Source organism: Gorilla gorilla, chromosome 4 (assembly GCF_029281585.2).
Source record: "Gorilla gorilla gorilla isolate KB3781 chromosome 4, NHGRI_mGorGor1-v2.1_pri, whole genome shotgun sequence".
In the NCBI taxonomy this organism is placed as follows: domain Eukaryota; kingdom Metazoa; phylum Chordata; class Mammalia; order Primates; family Hominidae; genus Gorilla; species Gorilla gorilla.
In genome coordinates this window covers 95,271,307-95,295,489 of record NC_073228.2, presented here as the reverse complement: position 1 = coordinate 95,295,489, position 24,183 = coordinate 95,271,307, and the positions used below count along the sequence as shown (strand labels likewise).

Sequence of the window (24,183 nt, the reverse complement as noted above, 5' to 3'; positions counted from 1 at the left end):
GGATTGTATTATAAAAGGTATCTCACTTTAATTGTTAATATTCTTAAGAACTTCTAAAATATTCTTTCAAGTGACTATGCAAGAGCTTTCTTCTGTCATTTATTTCATTCTCCAAAAAATTTTTATGATGGAAGAGCATGTATACTGTATAATCTTATTTTACCACTATTACATTTTTCTTTAAAACACATGGTATTCTCTTTGAAATGAAGCTTTATCATTATTAGAGAGAACTGTGAACTATAACTCATGAACATCCCCAAAAGGAGGCTTATTAAATCAAGTATCATGTGTACTTCTTTACATACCATAAGTGTATTGTACTGCCATTGGGGGTGACTGTACAAGCCATATTTTAAAAAGTCTCCCTAATTTGGCCATGAATTTAATAGTTTTGGCCATTGTCTATGATGCTTTTACAGTCCGTGAAGGGTCACTTACTGCTGGAGGTGAATCAGTAGTCTCTCCATTTTTCCCAAAATGATAAGTGATAAGCCATTTTAATGGTTTCCTATTTCATTGGAAACCTTGGCACTCTCAAAATCTATTATAAGGAATGTTCACCTAAGTCACTTGTAAGTATGCGATGGCATGCTGAGCTTAATTTTTACTTTGCCTTGAAGCAGGCAGAATGTAAGCAATTCCTCTCTGCTTCATGTTCACAGTTTAGACCTAAAACAGAAAGCAACTATTGTTTATTCCAAGAGTCATTCAGGGCCTTGGGTTCTATATATTTTACTACATGACACCTGGAACCAAGTGGAAATGTATTATACTTCCAGCTGGTCTTTGTCTATTCTGAAGGTCTAACTATTCAGCAACCATGCTTAGGAGAAGGGGTGGAGGCTAAGGGAAGTACAAATCACTGAAGTTAAAAGACTTGTCATCTTTTAGGGAGTTTTAAAATTGTGGTCACAGTTTTATTTATCACAATCTAAATCCTGTGAAGAATGGTTGTTCTCTAAGGAGAAGAACCTTCGAGTTCTTCTCTATTTGGAAATGGTCAAATAGTTTCTTTCTTTTTTTTTTCAAAGAGACAGGGTCTTGCTCTGTCACCCAGGCTAGAGTGCAGTGGTGCAATTATAGCTCACTACAACCTTGGATTCTGGGACTCAAGCAATTCTCCAGTCTCAGCCTCTCAAATAGCTAGGACTACAGGTGCATGCCACCACGTCCAGCTTAGTCAAATAGTTTAAATTCTGCAAAATAAACGAATATCACAATTCCAACTGGACAACCTTGTATTCTAGGTGGTAATGGGCAAAATACAAAATCCACTCAACTTTACCTGTAGACTTCTATAGGTTTGATGAGATAGAACAATATAATCATGAGTATAGTACCCAGAAAACAAGAAAAGTATATAATAGTATGTATTTTGTTAGTAGAAAGTATAACAAAATATAATAATAATAGAAATGAAGCAGTATCTGAGTTTGCTTACATAAAATCATGGTATACTAAATTTAATAATTTTTTTAAAAAAGAATATTGGGTGTGTTTGCAAAGGAAGCCTTCCCGAGCAACCATTTAGTGGATAATTCTGTCTCTTGGTAAAAAATCTCCTTTCAGCAAACCAGGCAGACATTAATCTAGAATTGCACTACAATTTTCCAATCTTGCAGTAACTCTTCTGTGTTTGAAATTTGTTAAGTATTTTATAATGCTTGTGTCCTTGACTCCTTGACTTAAATATTTGCATTGCCAAAGAATTCCAATTTACCTTTTAAGGCATGCTCAATTCCTACTTCCTTTCTAATAAGTACATGAACCTGTAACGCTTTAAAAAATTATTTCTCAACCTGAATGAAATTTATTTCTCTTAGTATTTGCTCTTAATATTAGACCTATTATAAAAATCTATAGTATAGTCTATATATTTTTCCTTAGTTGTGTAGTACAGAATTGGTCATATTTACTTGTATAAGTTTCTTTGTTTCATATCCAGGAAAGTAATTTCCTTTATAAAATTTTCTATTATACTATCAGCAGGAAGAGTCCATGAGTCTGAATTTCAAAGGAAACTGAGCATTCGTGTAAATAAAATGAATTATTATTGAACTTATCATAGATAATTATTTGAACTTGTTAACCCCTAAGAACTACTTCAGACTATTTACAGTTTTAAGGTGCTTTTATGAGACAGACAAAGATTGTGCATGTGTGCAAAAGAGAAATCACACAGTCTTCCTGGGCTGTGGGGAGAGCAAAATGGTTCATTCCATTCTGCTTCTGCCTCCGTCTTACATCAAAATAATTCATCTATGTACAGAAAAAAATTCTTCCCTGCCTTTGCCACAATGCAAATTGTTTTGAGAACACTTACATTGAGTGTTTTTATATCTCATCTAGGATGAAATGTATGTACTTTGTTGGTAAAACTCCTACAAGGCAGAAAATGCCAATTGCTCATCATCTCTCTTAAGGCAGAAACGTGGCTGGTATTGATTGATAGAGAAGATAGAGAGGATATAGGAGGGAGCTGTGTGAGGAAAAATTAATCTGGTATTTCCGGCTCAAAATTGAAGGGATGTGTATTAAAAACTGCCTCTGTGTGGCCATGAGCAGTGGCTCACACCTGTAATCCCAGCACTTTGGGAGGCTGAGGCAGGTGGATCATTTGAGGTCAGGAGTTCGAAACCAGCCTAGCCAACATGGTGAAACCCCATCTCTACTAAAAATACAAAAATTAGCTGGGTGTGGTGGCGAGGGCCTGTAATCCCAGTTACTCGGGAGGCTGAGGCAGGAGACTCACTTGAACCCGGGAGGCAGGGGTTTCAGTGAGCTGAGATCACACCAATGCACTCCAGCCTGGGCGACAGAGCAAGATTCTGTCTCAAAAAAAAAAAAAAAAGAAACCTCTGTGAGTAGAGGTATCGGTGGGAGGTAGTGGTGAGAAGAATATGCCAATTATTTTGATTCTTTACTAATATTCTGATCAGAATCAGGAATTGAAATGGGACTTCTTCCACTCCCTAATATCCCAAGCACCTAATGTACAAATGCAGGTGCTGGCATTGGGGCGGGGCTGGAGCAGGAAGGAAGGGGATTCTTATTCTGCAATCTCGGCCTGTTTTCTGGGGGACAGAGGCCCATACCCTCCCTAAATATTTTAGTGGACTGAATACTAAAACAGTGCCTCTACTCCAGCAGCTTATCCAATCTCACTTTCAACATCTCTGGGTTAAAAAATAACTAAAACCTTTAAGAACTGCTATCAGTCTTAAACTCTGGGTAATAAGGTAGAAACGGAAAGAGATATTTTTTTTCATTGCTTCGCTTGATCCCCTGTCCTGCCTCAGTTAGTCTGTGCCTTGGCACTTCAATTTTTGTATCATCTCCAGCTGCTTAATCAGCACTGGCAGTGACTTAGGTCCTGCAGAGAACTGGCTAAACATCACCCATCTTAATATTTTTGAATTTATTCTTTTCCCTCTAATGAGCTGACGGCTGCACTTCATCTTATTATTTATTTCTTAAAAATTCTTGATTTCCAATTCCAAAGCATTTATTATTTATTTTAAAATTATTTCTTGATTTCATCTTAATATAAATTAAACTTTTATTGGTATTCTGATTTATAATGGTAAATACAATTTAAGGGTAGCCATTATTTTGAACTGAGCTTCTGCACGAGGCCCCAGCGGAACAAACCGAAATGGAGTCACCTGTGTTAAGTGCCACATAATCAAACTGAAATTAAAATGAACAGGAAAATCTCTAAGTAGGCCAGTTTTTCCAAAAAACAAGAGATTCACAGCAACCAATCCAAAAGGATCCAGCTGACCTGAGCCGGCATGATAAGGAAGTCCTTTCTGCTTTAACCCTTATGAGGAAAGTACTCTGAAGTAACCTGAGGTTAAATAAACAATTTGCTTTTTTGTATTAAGCAGTTTCCTTGTTCCTGCTCAAGTTTCCTTACAAAAATCAATTGTCCTGCCATACCCAATGGGGCTCCCTCTGTTTTGTAGATGAGATGCTGCCCAATTCATGAATCACTAATAAAAACCAATCAATCATTAAACTGAATTTGTTGACATTTTTCTTTTTTAACAATAATCAGACATGCCCACATAGTGTGAAAAATATAATTTAAAAATAATTTCAATATAAATTCTCAAAAACTCTCTCCCCTATAAAATATGAAGTGTGAGGAAGAGGGAAGGATAAATAAGAAGACAAAGAGCAAAGATTCCAAATTTTCTGTGACCAGTCTTCCAAGAGAAATTTTGTAGGGTTAAGAAAATGCTTTTTCTCTCTTTCAAAATTGCCTATATTGTTCTAGTTTATAGAGGTTTTGAATAACTGGACCAAAGACAAAATAAAATCTGTTCATCTTTTTGTTCATCCTTCAAATTTGTCAATTCTGTTGTATTTGCTCTATAATCTACATTGGCAAATTGCAATTCTTTGCATTTTATCAAAACTTTGTTGTGCTGACTTTAAAGTTTTTTCTTTAAACAATTATTTTCCTTTTCAAACTTTTTTTATCTTTTTCCAGGAAAAAGGGTCCACTTTCCACAGGTTAGTCTTTATCTTGGTGACTGACAAGAAGCAACAACTTTTGACTCAGAATCCTTTGGGTTGTCTTGAGAAATCATGATGTAGTTGGATATGGAAAGGTCTTGATTCTTATCAATATGTAGTTCCTAAAATTGTGGAATAGAGTCATTGCTCGGTTGTGAAGATGATAGTGTGTTCTTCTGAACCTTGGACACAAACAGTTAAACTGATTACATTGCTTTCCCTTCAGAGTACAGTGAGTCTTATTTCCCTGGTTTACTACAATGAGAAATTACATGTTATCTAGAGTTGGGTATTATGGAGCAGACTTATTTCAAACATACTTAGTACAGGCATAATGAATCAACCATGAAATGACAAATACACAGTTTTTTGACTTCCTACTGTGGAACCAGATGAGTAGAAGAGATTACAACCATTTGGCTATGAAACACTCATGCATATGTAATTTTCCACACAAAGCCCTTATGACTAACAGGTCTTGAAACAAGAATGAGATGAGAGAAGTAAATATCATCTTTTGTTGTTCATGTATTCCTTTTGTCCTCCCCTAACCCCAGTAATCCTTAAAAATCTATTCTAGTTTGAAACCTGTTATACAGACTACTGCCAAAATGAAAATAACAAGTTTTTCATAGATCTTTAGTGGTTTTCAAGACTCTTTGGATAACTATGAAGCAGAGTGAATTACAGATACAATTCAACAAACTATAGCCTTGAAAATGAAAGCTGTTTGGTAACATGAAGATAATACGGCATCTTATTTGTTCAATAATTGCTATCCATTTGGATTTTTAAAGGCATAACTTCTGTAACCAAATCAATTTTTAAAAATCAAGAAAAAAGATGCTCTAATTTAGCTGCTAGGGTAAAGATGACTTTTTTTCAGCTCAACAAATTTATTGGGCATCATTTTGTTTCAGGCACTGTGTTAGTCGCTTAGGATAACAAAACAAATGAGACAGAGACAAGTCAAAGTGGGAACACTCTTGAGCATATAGTCTAGCACAGGTTGTTTAATTAGGGTTTTGCAGATGTAATTAGGGATTCTGTGAGAAGTTACCATTAGGGGTTCCAGAAGAGATGGGGAAAGTTTTCAAAAAAATTTTTTGAACTTATTTTTCCATGCAGTGCCAGCACTTACAGTGAAAAATAGTGATCAAGTTGCCCTGTAAGCAATTTTTTAAAAATTTATTTTATTGTGGTAAGAATACCTAACATGAGATTTACCCTCTTAACAAAATTTTAACTGCACATTACATTATTGTTGACTATAAGTACAATGTTGTACTGTTGTATGCCAAATTTCCAGAGCTTATTCTAGAGCTTATTCAACTTGCTTAACTGAAACTTTATGCCCACTGATTTAAATCCCCATTTCCCCTCCCCCATCCCCTGGCAACCACTATTCCACTCTTTAATTCTGTGAAGTTGACTATTTTAGATACCTCATATAAGTGGAATAATGTAGTATTTGTCTTTCTGTGATTGGCTTATTCCACTTATCAACAGAGTAAAATAGCAACCTATAGAAAGGAGAAAATATTTGCAAACCATGTATCTGATAAAGGGTTAATTTCCAAAATATATAAGGAACTCCAACAATTCAATAGCCAAAAACACCTTATAACCCAATTAAAAATGGACTAAGGACTAAAACAGACATTTCTTCAAAGAAGACATACAAATGGCTAACAGATGTATTAAAAAATGCACAATGTCACTAGTCATCAGAGAAATGAAAATCAAAACCACAATGAGATTTCACCTCACAACTGCCAGGATGGCTATTATGAGAAAACAAAAAGACAACAAGTGTTGGTGAGGGTGTGTAGAAACCAGAACCCTTGTACACTGTTGGTGAGAATGCAAAATGGTGTGGCTGCTATGGAAAACAGCATGGGACTTTCTAAAAAAATTTAAAATAGAACTAACAAATGAACCAGCAATCCCACTTCTGAATATTTGTCCAAAAGAAATGAAATCAGAATCTTGAAGAGACACTAGCACTTCTATATTCATTGCAGCACTATTCACAACAGCCAAGATGTGCAAACAACCCAAATGTCCATTGACAGATGAATAGATAAACAGAGTATGGTATAGACATACAGTGGAATACTACTCAGCCTTTAAAAAGGAAATTCTGCAAAACGTGACAGCACAGATGAACCTTCAGGATAAAGGTGATCTTTTAAAAAGGGAAACAACCCCTGTACTATGTAATACATGTGTATTATTTGATAGAACATTCAGGAAAGAAACCATAGTACCCCTGATAGTTCTTGAGTATCTTTCTAGTTTGAGTGTTCTTACCCACTCTTTCAAGTCTTTCATTAAATGACCACTACTCCCCTCCTGTAATGTACAAAAGTCTTCAAAATGATTTTGATGAATGTGCAGAATAAGGATCTATAATGTGGTGCAGGATGATGGCCTGTTTCACACACTTCACAAGTCAGCTTTTGAAAACATCTTTTAATCATGGAAACTATTATTATTGTAATTTTCCTGTTTTTCTTTTTTTCTTGCTCTGAATTCCCAGGACTTTTTTTTTTTTTGAGGCAGAGCCTATCTTTGTAGCCCAGGCTGGAGGTGTAGTGGCACGATCTAGGCTCACTGAAACCTCTGCCTCTTGGGTTCAAGCAATTCTCTTGCCTCAGCCTTACAGGAACCTGTCACCATGCCTGGCTAATTTTTGTATTTTTTGTAGAGATGGGGTTTCACCATTTTGGCCAGGCTGGTCTCAAACTCCTGGCCTTAAGTGATCTGCCTGCCTTGGCCTCCCAAAGTGCTGGGATTACAGGTGTGAGCCACTGCACCCGGCCCCCAGAACTTTTCAATGTCACACACACACACACACACACACAAATACACACACACACACACACATTACCTTTGAAATAAATGTAGCCATACCAAAACTCAAAATAGTGATGTTGAAATGGTTTGCATTGTCTCTTTCCTTCATTAGTGTTACAAAACAAATGCTAGGAGTACAATCCTAAATTTAAAAAAAATCAAATTTGTGATTTGTTTACAAACTCATAAAGGTTTATCACAGGCAAAAAGTTTGATCTTGCTAAAATTTGAATTATTGTATCTATTAGAAAGCAGTGATTACTTACATTTTTTCACAGTCCTAAAATACTATTTCATGTACTGAAAGTGCTCATAAATTTCTAGAGCTATGTCAGTTTTAGAAACTTTGGCTCCAACCTTGGTTCTAATAGTTAGATCCAGTTGCTGAGTCCACTGCAGGGGCCAGGCTGGGAACTGAAATGAGACATCCATAGTATTCCCAAGGACCATGACAGTAGTACTTGATAACAGTATACCATTGTCACAGATGACAGGAAGCATGGTTATTCACCATTTGCATTTCTTCTTGAAACCATGTAATTTAGTTTATAAAAGATGTTTGTTAACCATAAATCAATGATACCGAAGCATCAGTAAGTATCTGGGTTGTTTTGAATAAATTCTTTGTTAAACACTTTTATCTCCAGTGTAGTCAATTCCTAATTAAAGTAGTTGCCCAACTTGTCAAGGTGGTTTGAATAGTTATAGATTACCATGAAAATAATGTGTTTTCCTTAGGAATATTGTGCATGTATTCATGCATGTGCTAGCTAGTATGCACTATAGTTTAATAAAGCATCTGGGTGTTTCTAAATGTTTATAAAGGTGAGTTTGCTTTTCTACTACAGTGTTGACATTTTTATGGAATAAAAGTTTGGGTAGGTGAGAATAATTGAGTAAGAATAAAATCAGAATGTATGAACTACGTTTTCTCAATATCACTCAGCTGAGTTGTATTTTATTTCACTAGGCAGTCAAAAAGACTAGAAGTAGCTGGGCATGGTGGCTCACACCTGTAATCCCAGCAGTTTGGGAGGCTAAGGCGGGCAGATCATCTGAGGTCAGAAGTTTGAGACCAGCCTGGACAACATGGTGAAACCCTGTCTCTACTGAAAATACAAAAACTTAGCTGGGTGCGCTGGCGTGCACTTGTAATCCAAGCTACTCGGGAGTCTGAGGCAGGAGAATCACATAAACCTAGGAGGCGAGGTTGCAGTGAGCCAAGATTGAGCTACTGCACCCCAGCCTGGGAGGCAGAGTGAGACTCCACCTCAAAAAAGAAAAAAAAAAAGAGTAGAAGAGATGCAAGATGATGAAAGAGTTTCCTAGCCTCAGTCATTTGGTCCATTCTTTAAATATTACTCATTGAATATGTGGTCCTTTGACTTGGATCCTGCTAGAGAAGCATTGGAAGGACTGGGTCTATGACATTAACAATTAGAAGGCCATATGGAACATAGGCATGGCCTTGGTGCTTTCTTTGTTTCTGCCAAAGTCAGGGTGTCCAAGGGAGATCCATTCTGGCATCCAGACACTTTGAGGTCAACATCACTTACTTATCTGATTGACACTTAACCTCAAACAAATCTACCCAGAGGCCTTAGGATCTTAAGTGCTGGTAAACACAGGGTGAAATTGTTTGGGAGTTCAGTTCCCAAATGGCATTTTTTTTCATACCTCCATTATGTTTAAACTTCCGTGATCAGATTTGGGAGGCATGGAAAATGTTGATTAAACCTTAAAGTATCTCAAGAGATTGAAAATCAACGCAAAACTCAAGTTCCAGAATGAAATGCTTTCTGTGTTTTGTTTACTAAGATTTTCATTCAACTGGTATTTCCTGTCTTGAAATTCCACCAGTTCTATCACCATCCTGTAACCCATGTGCATACCTCTCTGTACTTGTATCCAAATTATGAAAAATCCTTTTTTATTTTAATGTTCTAAAATACTAAAAACGTAAAACCAAAACAAATGCAATAAAGTAATCACAAAAATGCAGAAAAGTGAAGACATTGCCAAGGAAATGTCAGGTATCTCCTACAGAGGAAAGAAAATGTGATGGAGAAGGGGTATACAGAGTTTCTGTTTGGAGTGATGAAAACATTCTGGAAATAGATAAAGGTGATGGTTGCAAAACATCGTGAATGTAATTAAACCACTGAATTATACCCTTAAAATGGTTAAAATAATACATTTTATACATATTTTACTACAATTTTTTAAAACTCCAATAATGTAATATACCAAATACCATTGAAGTGTATACTTTAAATAGGTTTTATGGAATGTGAATGATATCTCAGTAAAGGTGTTAAGGAAATGTCATGGAGAAAAAGAGGATCAAGCCTACTGAAAGAGAAAGATCACAGGTGAAGTGTTAGAGTCCTAGCCTTTCGGTTTTCATTTTTGAGAATTTGATTTTATTTGCTTCTCCCTACATAGTACTATATGGCAGGTGTCCCACTTTAATGCACATTTGGAGGAAACAGAATGGCAAACTATTGTTGCTATTGGCATATGAATCTTATTTGTTTTTAGCACTGTGGCTTGTAAAACCTTGGGTTTTCCTTCCAATATTTAAAAGAATCAAGCTGAACAGTGGCAGGTAGCCCTTTTGATTTTTTATCATGATGGCAATTTGAATAGCAATAGAAACCCAGCAACCTTTTTTGGTCAGGTTTTCTCAAATTTTGGCAACACGTAGAAAAGAAAAGAGCTATCAACAATTGCCTTTGTTGGATAATTAGATGTCTAATGTATTTTTTTGTAGAGACAGAGTTTTGCCATGTCACCCAGGCTAGTTTTGAACTCCTGGACTCAAGGGATCCTCCCGCCTTGGCCTCCCTAAGTGCTGGGATTACAGGCATGAGCCACTGCTCCTGACCCTTTGTTTTCTACTTACAGTGACAGTCTACTTATCGAAACTCAATATAAGACGAAGGGGGTAGAGGAAGGGGAGGACTCACAGGAAAAGGAGACATTTTATAATTTATCAAGATAAATAATGCCACCTCAGGCTTTATAACAAATAAAGCCACCCTTAATAGCGATGATAAAGCACTTGGATCTTTTAATTATGGCTCTAAGGAAAATTATTAACAGAACAAAATTTTCTCTTAGCTAATCTTTTTAACCTTTCTTGAGATGATACTGATTTTCTCAAACATACTTAAGAATTCCAAAATAAAAAGTCAAAATGCCTTCCTCAGGACAAACTTGTTCTGTTCCTGATGATTCTTCTGGAACTATAGTCAATGAAATCATCACGAACACAACAGCGTTTGTTCTGGGATAGACTTTCTGATGTCTCATTCCAAGACAAAGAAAGACTGAAAAATCCAAACCGAGAAATGTTTCTCTAAAACTCTGCATTGTTTGAAAGATCCTCTTCTAACTGCGTGAAAAAAATGCTTGATGGAGTTATTTTTAACTGGGGACAGAACATTCATTCTGAGAAGTGTTCAGATCCCTAATTTTATAATGAGCAGAAATACATACTGTTGAAAGACTAGGCCAACTTCAGTACTCCAATCAACGTTTACGTGCAGGATCATCAACAGACAGACCATTTTACAGTTTTCAGAATTAAAGTCTTCTAGTTGCAGTGAAGTCTTGAATCTGGATCACCTGGATTCATGCAAGATGGCACAGGGTGCTTGTCATCATCTACATATAGAGTTAGCTTTTTTTGCTCATGCACAATGTTTCTTTATCAATAATGAAGCTGGATGATACCAAATAGATTCTATTGCTTTATTGATTATTACTTTCATTAAACAATGTTAGCCATATAGGATGATTAAAAAAACAACTAATATCCTTGGAATATGAACATCCTATTAACTGATACAAACTGACTCCACCTTTCTTATAGCAGTGAATTTTCAGGTCACATACAATCAGTACTTTATACTCCAAATACAACAATCACGTTTGTGTTAATCATCCAGTACAATTCACAGGTTCCTATTACACAGGTGGATGTACTTAGAGAGTTTTAGCACAAAAGCTGATACAAATATGAAAGTGTGCTCAGTCGAATGGTTAGCGAGGTGCTACAGGTGAGTGTCGGCGATGGGTATCCTCCTGAGCTCCACGATCTGGGAGTCAGTCAAGGTGCCCCCCTCCTGGCTGCCTTGACCAGATTCATTATCACTGACACTGAGACCAGCACCTGCCACAGAAATAGAATGAACACAAAAATCCAAACTATTAGTGCAGTGAATTCTTAAGAATCAATTTACATTAGGTCCAAGCCTGTTTATTTCTATTATACTAGTAAAAAATAAGCTATACATTTAGAATAGATATTATTAATACCTAACAATTATGAAACTATCTTTTACATTTCCTTTGGCAGTTTTTTAAATTGTACGGATTAATTTCTAAAGACACACATTTGGGTTCTCAATCTTTACTATTTGTTTTTCACATGGTGGGCAGGTGTAACCTACTACCACAATATAATCTCTCAATTGAGGGCTCATCAAAATAGAAAATCAGTCAGGTTATTAGACTTTTTCACCAGTGGGGTAGGATTTGCTGTTACAAAACATATAGGCCCCGAATTCACATGCACTGAGGTCCATCACCTGAGATTCAGTGTTGGGCAGTGATCTGAGAAGAAAGACAGGCATGTGAGAACACCTGGAGTCACACCAGTGCCCTGAAGACATTGGCTCTGAATGATTCAGATCTGATCCTAAGATAAAAATAATTACGTAACACAGTGCCAAAATAGATCCACACAGGAATTCCACCAAAGTAGTTACTGTTAACTACTGACAGTGCTCAGAATCTGTTTTGAGGAAGCTCCACTATTCATTACTTTTTTTTTTACGACTCAGATAATTGAGAAAAAACTATGCTAGAGTAACACCTTGTTCTTTTCTTTTTCTTTCATATTTCTAGAGAACAATGTTCTTTTCTTTTGTAATAACGTTCAGAGGAACACATAAACTCTCATCCTCTCTACACACACACAATGGGGATGTGGTCATAGGGTGTGCTGGATGAATCACCAGAGGTTACCAGGGCCAGCCCCACTAGACTCTGCAAACAAGGAGGAAAGTGAAAAACCAGTTGCTCAGGCAGCTGGGATTTCCCTTTCTGTCTGAGAGGAAGAAAAGGCAATTCTGCAGAGTTGACAGTTGTGGGAAAATGGTGAATTGGCTTAATCTTAGCCTATTTGGAGATGGAAGCCAGAGCCTACTAGTGACCTTCTAGCCAAGCCCTCCTTCTTCTGGGGCTTTGACCTTCACACTCTCTCTGTTAAAGGCCGCTGTTGAAACTCCACTTCCTCTCTTTGCTTCTGTGACATGGTACTTGCCCATCTTATCCTCTGATCTGCTGGCTCTTTCTTGACCTATTCTGCTTTCTCATACATTTCCTCCTGCTGCCTCATTTCTGGAGGCCTTGTCTTCTGCCCTGTCTCAAGGCCTGCAGGATCCTCTTGCCTGCACTCTCTCCTAATGTCTCACTAGGGTTTCCAAGCTCAGGACACGGAGCAGCAGGTCACACTGCCTTTTCACACCACGTTCTTATGCTGGCACCTCTGCCTGGGGTGCTCTTCTCACTTCCCACCTCCTTCATCTGGCTGCCTCCACTCTTCCTACCAATATCAACTCTGCTATCCCTTGAAACATGATGATTCTCTTTTAAAATTTCTGACCCCCCCACTGGATTATGTCCTTCCTATCTTTCTGTCTCCTAGCTCATAGGACAGTGCTCAGTACACTGCAGGTGTTCAGTAAATGTGTGCTGAATGTAGTATTAAACTGTGCTCTGCATCCTAAGTCGTGAACCTGCCTGCTCCATCTCATCTCCTGTTCTGTTCCTCTGGTCTGTTCTGTATTCCACTGCCCTCTCCTTCTCAAGAATGAGTGTTAGTTCCTATTGCCAGTTACACTGAGTTGGGAACCCTCTGCTTTGGCTTTCATATCAGTCCTTAATCTGTCTCTAGCCTATCAAATAGATGTATCCCAACCATTGCCTTTTGGAGCACTTTCTCTGAAACTGATCAGGTCTCCTGATGCCCTGAATGCACCATGTTAATTCCAGCCTGAATGTCTTCCTGCCTGCCCATCAGGGCCCATCTCTATACCTTTTTACAGATACTTATTTTTCCATCTCCTCAAAATAGGGAGCTGGAGGACATAAAATGTGAAAAGTTCTCATCCCTGACAAAATCATTAATCACCTCCCCTTTATTCTGTCACATTGCCCAGGTTTTGATGATAAATTTAATAATACTCCTATCTACAATGTATACATAAGCCATAAAGCAAAATGCTTAACGAACACTCATAAACTCTTTTCTTCAAGAACCAGAATATTGCCAATGACAATGTATTTTTAAAAATTTACTAAGTTGCTAAAATTGACCAATTAATACATTTCACATCAAAAAAATCAGATTTCTGGTTTCTCTTGAAAAAAAAAACTAACAAAAACAACAACCAGAAGATCAGGCAACACTGGGCCTGCATTTCCGCATTACAAAACAAAACAAAAAACAACAACAAAAAACCCATGGACCAGGCAGTCCTTCAGTTTGTCTCTGTTTTCACCCAGCCCTCTTCAATCATTTATGGACTACCATAAATAATGCTTGGCCCCCGAAGGTAACATTTGTGTCTACTTCCAGGCCTTCGAAGGACAAATAGCCCATGCTTCTCTGCTGGGAACAGGAGAACCGTATTATTTGGAAGAACCTCAGCGAATTGGCGAGATAGTGGCCATTCTATAAGGAGGTGACTAAGGCCCTGGGGCCTGTAGCAAGGAAGAGCTAAATATGGAAGCACTAGGGAGGAACAGAGAGGACCCCATGATTAGCCTCAGGGAAGACTGAGGCCGAATGACTTAACTAGTACCAACTCCCAGTGATTTCAGTGTCTGCCTACTCTAAACCCCACTAGGAATATCATCATAAAGCATGTGATGACAACTGGGACAAGGCACACTAGAAAGACAAGCTCTGCCTTATTGAAAGCATGCTGAGCTTGTTTAGCAACTCAAGATATGTAAGCAAGTTCTAGACTCGTCTTGAGTCACCACATCTACTGACCCACCTCATCATCCTCCTTTGCAATTTCTTCCAAGTTCAAAGAAATGCACAAATATCCAGATACTCATCCCTCACTGAGACTCAGAAAAGGCATATATTACACACAAGTATAACATGCCGAGACCTGGGAGCACAAACCAGGTCTCCCATCCCTTTGCAATTCATTAAATGGTATAGGCGGGTAGTTTGCAGTAAGTATCCTGATTTTCTGAAAGGTGTTTCCATGCTTAAATTTCAAACCAAAAGTTTAAGAAAAATCCAGCGACTGTGATAACAGGGACACTTTCCTTTGGTCAATAGAACAGGCAATTATAAAGGAACTAAAAGTAATAATTTACATTCATCATGAGCTTCATCTTTTCTTAACATTTTAATATACTTTGGTTAGGATAGGGTGAGTATCAGTCCTGTTTTACAGATGCAGGGACTGAGTGAGGATGAGAGGTGCTAGTTGAGTGGCCCACATCAATGTGACAATGATCCAAAGACCATACCCCTTCCATCTTTTTCTGAGGAAAAAATTCAAAATCTTTCAAAATTCCACCTTTCCATTTTGATTCTTACCTAACTTTGTTTACTACACTGGGCTGCAGAAGTTCTTGAAGTTAAATAAGTCATTGTGGTTTGATGTGATATCTTGCAAAGAGAAATTTATTGATGAGTTCTTGGAGAAGTTTGAGTATTTTGGGCCTTGATTCTGAATGTTTTCATTTGTGTTCAAGGACTTGTCATCTATTTTCTTCTAACTGAAAAATAAATCATTTCTAGGTTTCCGATAGGGAAATGTTTACCATGACATTGATGTCATTGGCCTGGGATAACACCAGGAAGCTAGGGGGCTGGGGATGGTGGGGAATCAGGTTAGTCATTCTGGGAGAAGCCCTCACTGAAGAAAGACTCCTTTCTAAGCCCAATATGTTCCAAGCTTGACATTTTCAGGAATCTTGTCAACTTGGGATCAACACAGAAATGCCAGTACTCAAGGCACACCTTGTTAAGAATGTAAATGGAGACATTCCTTTCCATCCTACCCTCATCCTGAGTCTTTGTTCTAGTTTGCTCTGAACTTTCTCCTCTTCCCTAAAATGGAGGCTGTCCCAGGGTGACTGTTCCCATTCTCCTAAAGTCCTGGTTGGGGACACTGATGATACATTAGACAGCTCTATTTAAAATAAAAAAAAAAACTAATAATAATCAGGATACCACTAGTCTAGAACTCAGTGTCTCATTTGCCTGTGGAAGTGCCGACGTACTTCAAGAACAAATAATTGAAGGACATTATGTCATCTTTTTTGAGAGTGAAATGTGGATTTCTCATAGAAAGTCGAATATTTTAACTTAAAAATTTAAAATGTCAATAGTGTTTTCTTTTTCTAAATTTTTAAAAATGTAATATGGTTAAAATTAGATTGAAAAAGAAGTCCATGACTGGTTTATAGGCCAGGGCTTCTATTTTAGATCAAACAATTTTAATATACTTGCCTTTAATATAAGTTTGAAGTATGCAACAAAGTATGCACTAACACAGTGGCTTCAAAAACACTGTCTTGCTCACATCAGAATTCATTTGTAGCTGTTAAACATGAATTTGGAGCCTGCTGACAAGCATTTGTAAATGCTTGTAAAGAAGTGATGATGTTTTTTAATCTGGAAACTGACTACTTAAGCTTTCTGTCTTAGAGATATAGTCTTTCTCATGGTTAATCTTAACATAATTAAAAAGAGAATGTCTTAGCTAAAGAGTGTTAGGTCTCCTGCTTGCCCCTTAGAGCAATGGCATTCTGACATTAAATTCTCTCTATTGCACTCAGTAAAGGCATTCTACCTACTGAATTAATGCAAGCATTTTAGTATGTGCTTGAATATCTGAACATTATTCCTAACTGAAAGATGATGAATTGTAAGGGAGATTAAAAGGGCACAGGAAATAGTATCAGTGGCTATTGAAAGGCCTAGTCACTCTTCCTGAATCCCATGCATCTATCCATCCATCCATCCATCCATCCATCCATCCATCCATCCATCCATCCATCCATCCATGTATCCATCCAGTATGGAGCATCAACCGAGATACTCAGCACTGCTACATTTCCAGGGATACTGAGATGAATCCTGGTTTTTCAGAACATAAACTCTGGCCCAGGACTAGGCCAGATTCTTATTTCTACATGTTCACCTGGCCACCCTTCCTGCTTCTATGTGGAATTTGCATTGGATGGACCATGCTTCCTATTCTTGTGACCTACTTGCTCATTTGAGACTTACTACCTTCTGTCTTGATTATTACATACTCTCTGACACATATTTTAGTGCAGGATCTTAGGGGAAGGGAAGTACATAGAACAAACCTGATTAACAGGTGGTACAATTTGAGAAGGATTTTCAAAATTGATCTTTCATCTGATGCTACCACAGTCCCTGAAGTCCCACAATTAAAAATGAACTTTTTTCCACCTTGTAGGTTTTGGTTTTTAAGGGTTTTCTATTAAGATGTCAAAACCACAGAAAAAGCTTTTATCTTCTACCTGTTTATAGAAAACTTCATTATGAATGATGCTATAGCTAAGAAAGGAGGAGGTTAAAAAGAATGGCTGTTGAATGCCAAAGGCCCACTTTTGCCTTAAATTTCCAGTGTTCTCTAAAGTTGGTTGCAGATGTAAGGAGAGATTGGAGGCCTGCCAGAAAGCCTAGGACATGCGCAGAAATTGGTGGCTCATTGTCACATAATCTCAAGTAGAAAATTATCAGATACATGGTAGAAACTGTTATTTGAGAATAAGGAAATCTTTGCAATGTAGGATTTTTGAAGTAGAAGGGAAAATAGGAGTGTGCTAGCCCAGTTATTATAGGTGAGAAGAGATTTGGCTAAAGTCAGTGGTCAATGTGGAAGCTGGCTGCCCCTCCTCATAATCTAATGTTGCACATCGCTCCAGGTCAGTGCCTCTGCAGGATGTAAAGCACCTGAAGTAGAAGTCTTCAGGCTGGGATTCCTTTAACTTGTGGTACATGATGCCTTTTCAAGGAGTACAAGATAGTATGGGAAGGACAACTTTAAAGGAATACATTCCCAGATCTTGAATTTCCATATCTATTATTCTGATGAGTGTTTTTCATTTTTGACAATCATTTATCAAAACAGATGTTTTTGTTACTCATGTTGATTTGTTGAACTGTACACTAGGAATAATTGTAATGGTAACAGTATAAAAGAAATGTTGAACACCTTAGAGTCTTATGGCCACAGAAAAAAATTAAGTTCTAATTTAAAAACATGTTCTGTTGGAAAGAAATATGAGTAAAATGAATTTTAAGTATAAAATATATTATAGTAGGATAAAATTCTGTGGAGAAAGTAGAATGGAAATATAAGTTCAAGGAGAAAAGAAAGTGATGTCAAATTTCCAATTATAAAAAAAAGCCTGTTCACATATTTAAAAAATGAATAACTAGGTATTGCATTGCTAAGGTAGTTAGCAAAGAGCCTTTGGGTTAGTTTAAAACAATAATGTAAAAGTTTTATTTTCAAACACCAAAATGTATGATATAGTGGAAATTACATTATTTGATACCATTTAAACTGATTATGAAAAACGTTTTAAACACATGCAAAAGGCTACATAGCTTTGACAAGTTGTTTAGGGGTTAAAATGAAAGAGACATGGAAGACCCACTGTTTTAGTACTTGACTTGGAATGGGCCATAGTGAAGGTGGACCTGAGAGGGACCAAGGTTTGCAAACTCAAATGTCCTAGTGGCCAAGGAGGTTTGCATAAACCAGTGGCATGGGCCTAGTAGGCACTAGACAGTGGAAGAGCTCATGTCCAAAGGGGCTGCTATTACTCAGTTCCAAGCAAGCAGCACTGTGCTCGACTTCAAAGACTCTGTTGCTAGATTTTTCTAGAAATTCTATATTTTTAGAAAATAGCTCTATATTTTTCATATTGGCTCAAAAAATGTTAAGATGTTATATGGATCAAACAAAGCACTTTGTTGGGCTGAATCTGGCCTTATGGGTCAGTTATAACTGCTGTAGACAAAATGGCATGTAGACTGATCCTTTATTTGACCATATTCTAGGAGGGAAAGTGTCCAGTGGCTGATACATGATTACTACATTACTTTTTCTAAAAATATAGGGAACCAAGTTTTAGAGATTGTTATTTTGGTCTTTTAAAGTATTTATTTCCTAGTGAGTTCAGGGAACTCTACAAATCTATAAGTAAGGAAGACATTCCTTACATTCTAGAACCAAATACACTTCATAGTTGTTATATAAATATAAGATGTAATGTAATATAGATCTAATTTAATTATGTTCCAAGAATTCACTTTATGTTTCCGGTGTCATAACTTCAACAACCGATGACACTGTAGCACTGAGGACATAATCTGCCCTGAGAATTACTTGTAGTCTGATAGCCCCTTTTCAGCCCTGAATTTAAGGAAAGTTTTATGCAGCTAATCATTTCTTCCTTCCTGAAACTCCTTCCTCTTTGTTTTTCTTTCTGAACTTGTTACAGTTTCTTGGTGAGACTGTCTTCTAATTCACTCTTTAAATGTTGGTATTATCTATAACATTCCTGTTTCCCTTCCTTCTTCTCCCCTGACTTCCTCATCTCTTTTCCTTTCTTCTCTCTCCTTCCAGTCTCCCAGATCAACCTTTTTTCATCTCCATAGCTTCAAATATCGTCTCTGTGCTGATGCATTTCAAATCATTACCTTTTATCCTGGTCCCTCACCTAAGATCCAAACCTGAATATTTAGGAGCCATCAGGCCTACATCTGAACTCATCAGTTTCCTCCTGAAAACAAATAAACAAACAAATGCTCTATATACTTTTCTTTTAGTCAGCCATTGTGGTGAGAAGCATGAGCTTTGGAAGATTGTTCCTCAGTCTTTCCTCGGCATTCCTCTTGTTGGGAAGCTCATCTTCTCATTTTTATTTCCACTCTCCAGATTTGAGGCCTTAACCTCATTCTTTTGGAACACTGTAATAACCTCCCAGCCTTTCTGATGTTGCTTCTAAATTTATTTCTTCATACTTTCATAAGAGTTATTTTGCCTCAAAACCAATAGGAACATGCCATTTCTTTCCTCCAAAACCTACATGGCTCACTATGCTCTATAAAAATCTCACTCCTTACCATGGCATCCGAATAGCATTTTAATATTACGCAAAGTATCAGTGAGTGTTCTGCTCCCCCACAATGAATGTATTGCTAGTGTTCTGGAAAGACCAGGTTAAATTAAGCAAAATGGGTTTCCTTGGTCTAGAACACTTTAGAGCTGCTAAAATGCTAATGTGAATTGTGAATCTCTGCAATTGCCCAAATATACTGGGTCAGGGATCCTCCCATTGCGGAATGACTATGAATAGCTAAGGGAGGGTGTTTGCTGAAACCCAGCTGGGGAACTCTAGTAGATTATTGATGGTGCCGGCAAGCTACCCGTCAGGCCTGCCTTCTGCTGCCCGGCTTCTCTCACTCTCTGCCCCTGCCACACTGCAGCACTGGTTCTAAAACAGGCCACACACCATTAAGCCTCTGGGCTCCTGCTAATTCTATTCCCTCAGTCCCTAATGCCCTTTCCTCCATTCTTTACTTGTTCAAAACCTATACATCCTTCAAGAATTAATAGAGAATTTTTTGTTACCTTTTCACCTCCTCTGCCATTTTTTAACTCTCTCCATTACTTTATTCTTTCTTATGTCATGTTTATGTGAATGTCTATTTTTCCTAGCAAACTCTAAGCTTCATTGTTTAAATTCATCCCCTCACTCAGGATTCAACAATATCTAGCAAAAGTTATTCTAAGCACTAATCTGAGTATAGGGTTGAGTTCTTATTCCTTTCCATAGTGATATGATTTGGCTGTGTCCCCACCCAAAATCTCATCTTGAATTGTAAGAGTCAATTGTAATTGTATAATTCAATTATAATTGTAATTCTAGCCCCACATTCTCCAAGTGTGGTGGGCAGGACCACGTGGAGGCAATTGGATCATGCGGGCAGTTTACCCTATGCTATTCTTATGATAGTGAGTGAGTCTCACAAGATCTGATGGTTTTACAAGTGTCTGGCATTTCCCCTGCTTGCCCTCACTCTGTCCTGCCACCCTGTGAAGAAGGTGCCTGCTTCTCCTTTGCCTTCTGCCATGATTGTACATTTCCTGAAGCTTCCCCAGCCATGTGGTACTGTGAGTCAATTAAACCTCTTTCCTTTATAAATTACCCAGTTTCCAGTATTTCTTCATAGCAGTGTGAGAATGGACTAATACAGATAGGATTTGCCATTCTTAACAAAGCACTCGAGAGGCGGTTGTGCCACAGCGGCTGAGAGCACGGTCTCAAGGCCAGGCGGCCTGCATCTGCTTTGCGCCGCCGCTTAACTATGTAACCTTGGGAAGGTTGTAAAATATGATACATGAAAATATGCTGTTTCTTAGGAATTTTGGAGTATTTTTCAAGATATAATAAAATTTTAACTTCAAAATAATAAAGAAAAATGTTTTAGCAAAGCAATATACTTTATAGCCAAACAATAAAGCTATAGGACAGTAAAATGCACTTCTGAATAAATATTTCAATAACTTCAACTGGGCATGGACATATTTTCTTGCTTATGTGGTTATCTAGAAATTAAAATTCACTGGAATTTTTATAAGTGTCAGTTCAACATTTTTCTGAGGAAAAAATTTTTAAACTGCATATTTGATTTGAAAACAACTCAAATTAGTTTACGGTTTTCTTTTAATGTTCAAAATAGAATTTCTGACCAATAAAATATCCACTATATTTATATTATGAATGCAGATATCATTTAGACACACTGGAAAGAATGATATCCACTAACTGTTTCACCCAGGAGCGTGTGACCTTTAATCAGGCGGTTTCATGGTCTTTTATTGCCTTAGCACGTTTCTAGCATCATATGCTGATGAGTTGGGACCTCTTGGACTGTTTTCCTCTCATTCTGTAAGAACTATCCACTGGGGTCAAAGTTGAGTGGGACTGAGTAAATAGGAGGGTCAAAGAATTATTGTATGTGATAGCACTTGGAAATTATAGAACTATACCATGCTCATTATGTTGCCTTGGAAAGTTTCTGCTTCAAAGGCACTGCATAAGAAGGTCTCTTTGGCAGGCCAGAGGCAAAACTCCCTCAGTGAGATCCCTATCGACTGTCTATAGCAAACTTAATAGTATCTTGGTGTTCTAGCAAGATTCCAGGACAGGGATATTTACATTTAGTTAGAGTATGTCTTTTTTGAAAACAAGTTGTAAATTATTTTTAGGTTGTCTTACATTTGGTGCCAAGAACAAAATATCCTAGAGTTTTCCTGGGATTAGGAATGGGTCATGAGAATCAGGATGTGCTAAGGGTGACTGATAGTACTTTGCAACTTCATGGAAAGAAAATATAAATTGTAACATAGCAAGAGTGCCTACTTCTAATGTCGTTCATGGGTTCATACATACCAGTTTTTAACGCAAATATTAAATCATCAAACTCCTGGGACTCCTCATCGGCTATCAGTGACCCCTGGCCATATCCTCCAGAGGACGGGAACGTGGCTCCATTTTGTGGACTTGGCTTTAAATCAGGGCTGGCCTGACTGCCCTGTTGGAAGGATGCTCTCTCCCAGTCAGGTGGCACCTTTTTGGATTGGGATGGGGGGAAAAAGAAACCATAATATGAATGCATACACATTCACTATGAAACCCAAATGAACAATTGATCTCTGCCTCTCCGTACAAAGACCTTGCTAAACGGCAGTGGCATTGTTTTGAAACTAGACCTTTACTTATTTATAAATTTATTTTTTGTAGAGATGGAGTCTCACTACATTGCTCAGGCTGGTCTCAAACACCTGGGCTCAAGAGATCCTGCCTCAGCCTCTCAAAGTGCCATGATTATGGGTGTGAACCACCATGCCTGGCCTTAAATTTCGGTGGGAGGATTGCTTGAGCCCAGGAGTTAGAGACCCACCTGGACAAGACTGTAAGACCCCCATCTCTACGAAAATTTTTACAATGTAAAAAATTAGCTGGGTATGGTGGTGTGCACCTGTATTCCCAGCTACTCAGGAGGCTGAGGTGGGAGACTCACTTGAGCTCAGAAGTTTGAGGCTGCAGTGGGCTATGATCATGCCACTGTGCTCCAGCCTGGGTGACAGAGAGACATCCTGTCTCTACTAAAAAAACAAAAACAAAAACAAAACAAAACAAAATAAAACAACTTTAATTTTATCTTTATTCTTTAGAAAATTATGTCTCTCCCTGAGACAATTTAATCTGTGATTCTAAACCATGTCTCTATTTGAATTACTTGTAGATTTCTATGTTGTCATGTGTGGGGAACGAAAACTAATTTTTAACCCAATAAATACATTTTTTTTTGGTAAGATGTATGCAAAGAAAATTCTGTTAAAAAATATAAGAAATGGAGAAGAATCCTCCTAATCCTTTATCTAAAATGCCACATAGGATTTTAAATATAGTAGGTATCTATAAGGATATACTAAATTGAGAAAAATACTTTCATAGCATTCCTCCTTGTTTTTGATTGAATGATTAAAAAGATAGCTCTATCCTGGAATGATTAAATGTATTTACATCCCTCTAGGTTACTGGTAAACAACCCCTTAATCCTTCCTTCCTATACTTTCCCTTCTCTGCATGGTTTTTTAGAATGTCTCTGACAGCACTTCACTGACAGCTGAATCAAGGCCAATTCTATGCCTCTGAGGAATGCAGAGCATACTTCAGGCTCTGCTATTGCGCAACACCCAAGTGAGCACCCAAGTGGTGGCTCTGGACCAAGAATTGGACTGTTACAGCTACTGCCTACCAACATAGGGTGTTCTGAGAGACAGGTTACAGCTACTGCCTATCAACACAGGGTGTTCTGAGAAACAGCAAAGACACTTCGTTTCTGAAAATGGCGATCTGAGAACTTTAGAAATGAACTTGAGAGGAAAAGATGAACCTTAAAAAATTCCACTAGGAAGTCGAACATCTAGATCAGCAGTGTCCAATAAAACTTTCTGCAGTGATACAAATGTGTTATATCTGTGTTCTCCAGTATGGCAGCTACCAAACACATGTGGCTGTTGAGCACTTAAAATGTGGCGAGGGTGAATGATAAACTGACTCTTTAATGTTGCCTAACTTTAGTTTAAATTTAAATAGCCACATGCAGCTAATGGTTATTGTATTGGACAGTTCGGATGTAAACAAATGCTGGACTGAGCAACCATTCAAAAAAATTTTAAGATTCATTTCTGAATTATTGATCCTAAAAAAATCCCTGTTTCCATTGGACCTGCTGTGATGAAATAAGTCTATTTTAAGAACTTTGGGGATAGAGAAATCGTACTAGATTTCCAAAAATTTAAGGATACTAAAGATATAGGTTGATTTTTAAAGACTGTACTTGAACTTATTCATTTTATAACTCAAATTTTGTACACTTTGATCAAAATCCTTCATTTCTTTCACCCCCAGCACCTGACAACCACCTTTCTACTCTGTTTCTGTTACTAGTTAATAATTCTGTATATTAAAATTTCTCATTCAAACTAAAAATATATATAGTACTTGAATTGTGAATATTTACCTTAATTTTAACCTAACATAAATAAAATTCCTTTCCATATTGCTATGAAGGACAAAAGTTATCTCTGGACAGGTAAGTTATCAGTCTATTGATTTATCTATCTACCTATC

The 24,183-nt window shown here is 37.5% G+C and overlaps 1 protein-coding gene across 7 annotated transcripts in view; it reads right to left on the bottom strand.

Annotated features, from left to right (window-relative positions):
* Nucleotides 1-11,128: 11,128 nt before the first annotated feature.
* ADGRV1 (adhesion G protein-coupled receptor V1) overlaps nt 11,129-24,183 on the bottom strand; it is a 596,887-nt gene continuing 583,832 nt past the window's right edge. For 6 of the 7 annotated variants that reach the window (XM_055387526.2, XM_055387529.2, XM_055387531.2 and 3 more), the window contains 2 exons: nt 21,934-22,111; nt 11,129-11,563 (listed from right to left, as the gene is read on the bottom strand). In XM_055387526.2, coding sequence (XP_055243501.2) covers nt 11,445-11,563; nt 21,934-22,111 — 297 coding nt within the window. In that variant the 3' untranslated portion in view covers nt 11,129-11,444. Of the gene's footprint in view, nt 11,564-21,933; nt 22,112-24,183 lie in introns of those variants that run through there. The other variant, XM_055387534.2, reaches the window with a different exon arrangement.